This window comes from Hyposmocoma kahamanoa, unplaced genomic scaffold (genome assembly GCF_003589595.1).
Source record: "Hyposmocoma kahamanoa isolate Upper Pololo Valley unplaced genomic scaffold, ASM358959v1 102, whole genome shotgun sequence".
Taxonomy (NCBI): domain Eukaryota; kingdom Metazoa; phylum Arthropoda; class Insecta; order Lepidoptera; family Cosmopterigidae; genus Hyposmocoma; species Hyposmocoma kahamanoa.
The window spans coordinates 5,535,064-5,542,564 of record NW_020653337.1 but is presented as its reverse complement, the minus strand read 5'-3'; the positions used below and the strand labels follow the sequence as shown (position 1 = coordinate 5,542,564).

Below are 7,501 nucleotides of genomic sequence, written 5' to 3'. Positions count from 1 at the left end.
TGTGCAATCTTTAGAAATTTATTTCTTACGTTTGATATTAAAATCGATTTAAGTGCATTGTCACTGACCAAGCAAGGTAAGTTGAGTCTCCTTATATTTTTATTATATTTTAAGTTTATCGGATGTGATATACGGCTAATAGTTTGTAGTAGTGCTAGTTCTGTTTGTGTGAAATTTTTAAGTGATACTTTATTCCAAATGCGCAAGGTTCTATTTTTGAATCATACTATAAATAAACGGAAAGCTTTGTATATTAGTAAACTGTGCAAAATGGTAAATAGAAGTTTGTGTGTTTTGGAGAAAAAATATTTTATTGACTATTAACTTTTCTATGGCATGTGTGCGTGAGCCATTGAGAGTATTGGGAACGTCACACTAATTATAAATCATTTCAGTTGTGTGGCGATAGGATGTCAATGTCAGAATATCGTGCGTTAGGTATTCAGTTAAAAGTAGAGTCACTACTCTTCATAAGCCACTGCTTGTCAGTGTCTAGCCGTCGATCTATTCAACCGCCATAGCATTTTTTTTTGTATTCTGCTCTTTTCAATGGCGAGTCTAACTATTAAATATTGCACCTAACAAAGTGCATTTATATTTTAAGACTAACTTGCAGCTTAAACGAGATAAAATTTAAGATATGCATTGACTTACAAATAAATGGACGACGGGTCTAATACAAAAACCACGAAAAAAATGTCCCAAGTCAACCTATTTAAACGTAGTGACATGTAAAGGAATATGAAAAAGCTAAAACGTTGAATTTAAATTGTAACGTCATCGCAGTACTGTCTAATTTTGCTTGCTTCGCTGTCAGTCGAACAAACGAAGACTAAAGCGTGAATGACGCTCTGTGTACGATTTTCAGGCCCTATAAGTTCGTACACTTTTTAGTGTGGACCCGACGTCCATATAATTGTAAGTCAATGAAGATATGCATTGTAATTTTCACTGTCGTTTTAGAAAGTAACATCGAAAATTGAATGATTATAAGAATGAATGTCATCACTGCCTTTCTACTGGCACTCTATTGAGACTTAACTGTCATTATAACTTTTTTTTTACAATATCTAGTGACGGGACGAACAAGTCTTGCGCCTGATGGTAAGCTACACGCACTTCCATAACAGTTGCAGTGCCACTCAGAGCTTTAATTCGCAAAGATCTGAGGGGTACTGCCACTGCGCCTTAAGCGACATAAGTTGACAAGTCCCATGTGCCTGTAATTTCACCAGCACACTCATCCTTCAAAACCGGAACGCAGTAATGCTAACATTACTGCTTGGCGGCAGAAATAGTTAAGGTGGCAGTATTTCCTTGGATGAACTCTTTCACAAGAAGCTCTTCTGCTACATAGTGAATAAATAATAGGGTGAACCCATTGACTTACAATTATATGGACGTCGGGTCCGCGCTAAAAAGTGTCCGCACTTGTAAGGTGCTAAAATCGTATACAGAGCGCGACACTCCGCTTTAGTCTTCATTTGTTCTACTGACAGCGCGATACTGCGATGACATTACAATTTAAATTTCGAATAGGTTGACTTGGGACATTTTTTTTGTGGTTTTTGTATTAGACCCGTCGTCCATTTATTTGTAAGTCAATGGGTGAACCAAATTTATTACAGTTAATAATTTTAGATAACAATAAATTCACATTTATTGCTACATTTTTTTGCCTGTCCCTACTCTACTTTGAACGGAAGGTTATTTACCTTAACCAGTTCTTAGTCAGTCATTTGGACATATTTTTAACTCTCAGATTGATGATTTCCAATTTGGGATGTCTGTTTTTGCCAAATGATGTTGCAAAAAAGACAATTAAGCGGATGTGGTGGAATTCTCTGTTTCTGAGTACGTTAATTGTGGATTCATTGCGTAATCTTGGTGTCTGCAAGTTGATATTTCATCATCATCATCATCAATCCATTTATACATCCCACTGCTGCGTACGGGCGTCCTATTAGGCGCGGGTTTAGGCCATAGTTTGCCACATTGGCCCAATACATTTTGTGGACTTCACATGTTTTCCGAGGGTTGTGCACCTTCTTCGACGTGCAGGTTTAATTAATTTAAATTTCGCACATAAATTCCATAAAACTCAGCGATGCAATCTATGATGCGAACCCATGGCCTCTGCTATATATTAGGATAGCGACACTTGAGATCGCGAATATGAAAATATGTTTGTACATATTTGACACGAATCAGTTCTTGCTGCTGTTATTTGTTTTAATTACCTTTTTTCAAGCTTTTGATAATTTATTGGTATTTTTTATTGATAATTAAGATTAACAACAAATTGCCGTGTTGCATGCGTATTATGATGAATCAAAAGTTCGAGTGTTCCATGTGTACCGTTCCAGTACCGGGTTTTGCAGATTCACCATGTTATATGACACACCATGGATCCAGTAACCAACGTATAACAATTGAGATCTTGTGATAACAATTTATGTAATTTTGTATAAAATACCTTTGATTGCTCTAACATTAGCCGTCAGGTAATGTCCCGAGAGTATATTTTTTTTTAAATAATTGTGCATTGTTACCATAATCACAACCAAGGAAAGAGTTAAAATAAATGTAGTTTAACAACGAACGACTAACTACTTATTTTATATGGAACTAGTACTTGGAACTACATTTGGTAGCATCGAAACTTAGGCAAGAATTTTCTATAATTTAAAATAAGTTTTTAAATGGTTGTGTTCGTAATAATACGTTATTTACATCGACTGTACTTTAATAAATCATCCTTTTGTATTTTCGTCTTTGAGTCGTGGTATGTGGTGTTGCGGATCAAGTCGGCCGAAACAAGGAGAGCATGTACAGGTGGGAAGACCCTTTGTTGTCCGTGGTACTACCAGCAGAACTACTAGTACACGCACTACCAGCAGAACTACTAGTTACACGGGCAATAATAATCTCCCGTGTAACTACCGACAGGCCTAGTTGTATCACGGGTATTTGACGATGTTTCAATAAAAATAATTAATATTGATAATGGATCTGTCAAAAGTTCCAACATTGACATAGTGTTAATATTGCTATTTGTTTTTGTTTCTCATACTTCCTTGTAACTATTTTTATAATCCATTATCTATAAGTGTACCTACATCTGCATATGTTAGTTTTTAGTTCTTTGATTAAAATTAATATAACTTGTTTAAGTGTAATTGTAGTTGATCAAAAAATCTATATATATGTACTCTAACCTATTTTTAGCAAAGTTATATTTTACTTGTCTAATATTCATAATTAAGAGTTTAGTCTAATTTATTATAATCCGCGAAACGGGGATCCTGGTGACCTGTATTACAGGTATTTTTATGCCTATCTCAGGCACCAGTCTCTCGCAAATAAGGTTTAATATTAAACTCATTAGTCAGTAAGCATCTTTTGTTTAAACTATTCACCTTGTATGTTGAGAGAAAATAAAATAAATTATTATTATTATTATTATTATTGCCACTGGAAAAAGCAAATTTTTTTCTATCATAACATGTGTGCGCATGGCTTCACGAAGGTAATGAGTTCAATATACCTGCTAGAAGGTAATGCACCCTACATACCTGTTATAAACTACAGACAATAATAATAATAATTTGTCAGATAATCACAACAATTATATGGTCTCAAACACTGAGTATCAGAGTAATCAACTCGGAACGCGAAAGTTTGGTGTTGGTGTTTGGTGATTCATTACTCTGATATTCACAATATTTCCTTGTTTGAGATCATATAATAGGTGTGATTGTCTGGCAAATCATTATTATTATTGTCAGTAGTTTGCTTGCCACCAAAAACGTCAAGTTCAAGTCAAGTTGATATAATAATTTTAACTTTTTATTAAACAAACTGACCTCGGAAGTTTGCGGAATTACATATATTTGCCAAGTTTTCTTGATAGTGGGTGAAATCCAACAAAACGGATTCATATCCTAATTTGCCACCTCTAGAGGTGGAATATTTTCTACAAATTTGTATGGGACTACTAGTGAGATACTACTTTCCCAACAAAAAAAAAAAGAATCATCAAAATCGGTCCACAAATCGGAGTAATCACGTAAGTTAAACACAAAAAATACAGTCGAATTGGGATGGTTCCCAATTTTTTGAAGTTGGTTAAAAAAATTGTAGGTATTATGGACTTTACACGATCTTACCTCCAATGGTATTGGGTGGAAATTAAGTCGTAAGTGCCAAGGTTGACGTGCCATTGCCCGAATATTCCGTGTCTCACCACGAAAATATGAATTTGATAAGTTTATGTACTTTAACACTCATGGCTCTTAAATGCTTAAGTACATAGTGTAGAGTATACAATCTTATCAGATTATAATACAGAAACACTTAGATATTTGTAATACAAATTAGGATGTTTACGTTTTTACTAAATTCATAAATAAATAAGATAGAAGACGCAGAACATATAATTATAGAACGTTTTTGTGTTGCTTTATACACATTACAATATAATATAATAAATGGATAAAAATAGAAACACGCCGAAATTAAAATTAGGAGGAATAAAAAATAAACGAAAAACAAAAAATTAAATAGATATAAAAAAACCAGTGCCTAACGGATAATTATAATCAACAGCTTGTCTTTGCTGCAGCAAGACAAGTAGGTCGTGGCTTAGTGTGGAAAGTGCCTAAATGCTAAGCACTGATTTTTAACTACCACCTTCGAAGGTAGAGAGAGACAGAGAGCGACTGTTGTGGTGCATCAAAAGCAAAAACAGTGTGAAATTTGTATAGTGCTTTTACAATAATTCAAAGGACTTAACATTTTTGATAATTTCATTAATCATCTCATGACGTAATTACGATTAGGAAGAATTTGCAAATTAAGGGAACATTTTAAAAATAAATCATTGTAACGGAGAGAAAGATAGATGGCAAGTAGCTATCGAATACAAACATTTAAATGGCTATAATTCGCGCAAGTTTGGATTGAGTTCGAAACCAATCTTAAATTACATTGCTCATGGAATAGATGACTGATGGGGTCGAATAGATCCCCACTGGCGACAGCGTACCAGAATACTTAACGTGAACAGACCACCCCCAAAGTGAACCTGCTACCTGATTAATGCGAGCAGTGCAAGACCGATCGTTGTGGCAATCTTTGTGGAGGCCTATCACCAGAAGTACTTTATTCGGCTGAAATTATGTTAAAGAATCATAACCAACATTTAGAACCAAGATTGTAGATAAATTTATCTACATTACGTAATATAACTGGAAAGGTCCAACAATCAGACATTCATACTTCGGGATTTAATGCTATCGAGAACATGAAATCGAATCATGTTTTCCAAAATACCGACAACATATTGAGTGGCTAAGAAATGCATATCTGAAATTCAAATCTTTAATCGATATATTTAATCGAAATACTACCACTAGTACGAAATGGTTATCTAGGTAATACATGAAGATCAATGGTAAAGTAATGAAACGTATGACTCAATTAATGATGTACAAATATAGACGTAATAAAAAGAAGTACATTGTTAAAGAGCAAGAAACTACCATTGACCACGAGTTAACAAACTTTTAGATACGGATAACGGTACCTATTCCCAAAAACTACAATAGAAAAGGTGAATTCTCTATTGATACAATAGCTGTGACGGTCGTGACGCATCACATAGGGAACTCCCTATCAGTCGAATAACAACGTATGCGCACCGCTTACCGATTACGTATATAAACCAGCCGCGTTCGAATTTTAAATCATTCGTATTCAGCATCTGCAGCTGCGAGCACGTGTGTTTTAAGAACATTCTGATTTAAAAAATTTAATTTAAAAAAATGAAGACGTACACAGTAGTCGGCAATAAAAAGAAAGTGACCATGGAAGTCAATGGTGGCCGTTTAAAAATAGTTGGAAACAGCTGTGTGGTCAGAGTGTCGAATAATCAAGGAAATATAGAAGTGATTGGCAATGACAGCCGCGTCGAAGTGGCTGACAACTATGGTGCTATAAACTTAGTTGGCAATAATGGACTCGTGACCGTCGACAAACGTTGGAAAGGCGATAGTGTACAGATAATTGGTTCTCACGGTCATATTATCGTTAAAGGAAAGGAGAAAAGGCCTCAGTCTTTCGAATCTCAGCTGTCACCCTTCAGCAAGGAATTGGATGACGTCATCGAGAGCATCTTCACGTTTGTGATACGTTGAAAGAAACAAATGGATATCTTGGTATTTTGTGTCTGTGACAAGAACTGTTCTTCAACCACACCGAGAGTTTTTAGAAAAATGGAGGAAGAAACTTTGTTTTAATTCATAAAGGATTTTTTTTAAATTGGGTTACTGTCCCTGGAGTAAATTACGGTACTATGGTACTCGTAGTGCAGGGAATTCCTTTGTTTGAGATCAGGTAACCGGTGTCATTGATTGGCACTTTTTTAATAACGTTATTTGTTAACATTATTATACATAATTGGTAGGTATTGTAAAAGGCACGTCGTTATGTTCCCGAAGGTTTGGCCATAGGTACGTGTAGGTGGTTGTTTTATAGAAATCAAATATTTCTGTTTTTTTTGTGTTAATAAAAAAGAAATAAATACTTTGAATATTTTATTTCTCGCATTAGCCAAGTTATTCCCCGAATGATGTTGAATGATGGCGGCCTCCAATTGCTGTTGTTTTTATGTTGAACAAAAAATAAGTTGATTTTCTATTGCAACGGTTTACCTTTATCTAATGATGGCTAAGACATTGAACTCGTTAAAAGATTTTTTTGAAATAAAATATTTCAAATAAGATAGAAGAGAGAAAAGAGAGTTATATTTTTTAACTGACTTCAAAAAAAGGAGTGGGTTCTCAATTGACCTGCGTTTTCTTTGTGTATATTACTCGATTACACCGATATTAAATTTGTGAATCGACTTCGATGTTTCTTTTTTTTTGTTGGAAAGGAGGTACATACTTCGATAGTGGTCCTATTCAAAATTGAAGATTATAAATTGAAGAAATTGTTGTGCCTCTAAAGGGGGCACATCAGGGGATGAATCCTATTTATTGAATTTCACTCATTATCCGCTTACCGATTTCAATAAAATAGATGTAAAGGTGTAATGGCAAATATATGTAATTCTACAAGCTTTTAAAGTCGGCTTTTTAATAAAAATGTTGTTTTTTATTTAGTAGTTTCCTAAATATCATCTGTGATTAGAAGATTGGTGAACACTATAGGTTATTTCATTCACCATTGTCTGAATTTCAAATTGTATTGTGTAGTTTATGTATTACATATTAAATGTTATGTTTATTAAATACAGATATAACATATTTAGTTGTTTTTATTCCGCAGTCCATCCAATACTAATCCATAACCTTAACTTTACATGATATATTTTAGTGGCTACAGAGCTCCTTTCAGAGCATTTTTCGGTATTGATGGGTGCTGGTGCGATTAGGCGTTACGTTTATGGCCGCCTTCTACTGCGAAAGGGCAATGATTTTAATATAATTAGAACCTC

General features: G+C 34.4%; 1 protein-coding gene across 1 annotated transcript; it reads left to right on the top strand.

Annotated features, from left to right (window-relative positions):
* Positions 1-5,825: 5,825 nt before the first annotated feature.
* LOC113236784 lies at positions 5,826-7,144 on the top strand. Its single transcript, XM_026472963.1, has one exon. It carries the CDS (start codon positions 5,826-5,828, stop codon positions 6,195-6,197), a length of 372 nt encoding a protein of 123 aa, XP_026328748.1. The 3' UTR covers positions 6,198-7,144.
* The last annotated feature ends 357 nt before the right edge of the window (positions 7,145-7,501 follow it).

What these genes read in the sequence shown, in the direction of transcription:
- LOC113236784 (XM_026472963.1), top strand. Translation starts at nt 5,826, where the DNA reads ATGAAGACGTACACAGTAGTCGGCAATAAAAAGAAAGTGACCATGGAA.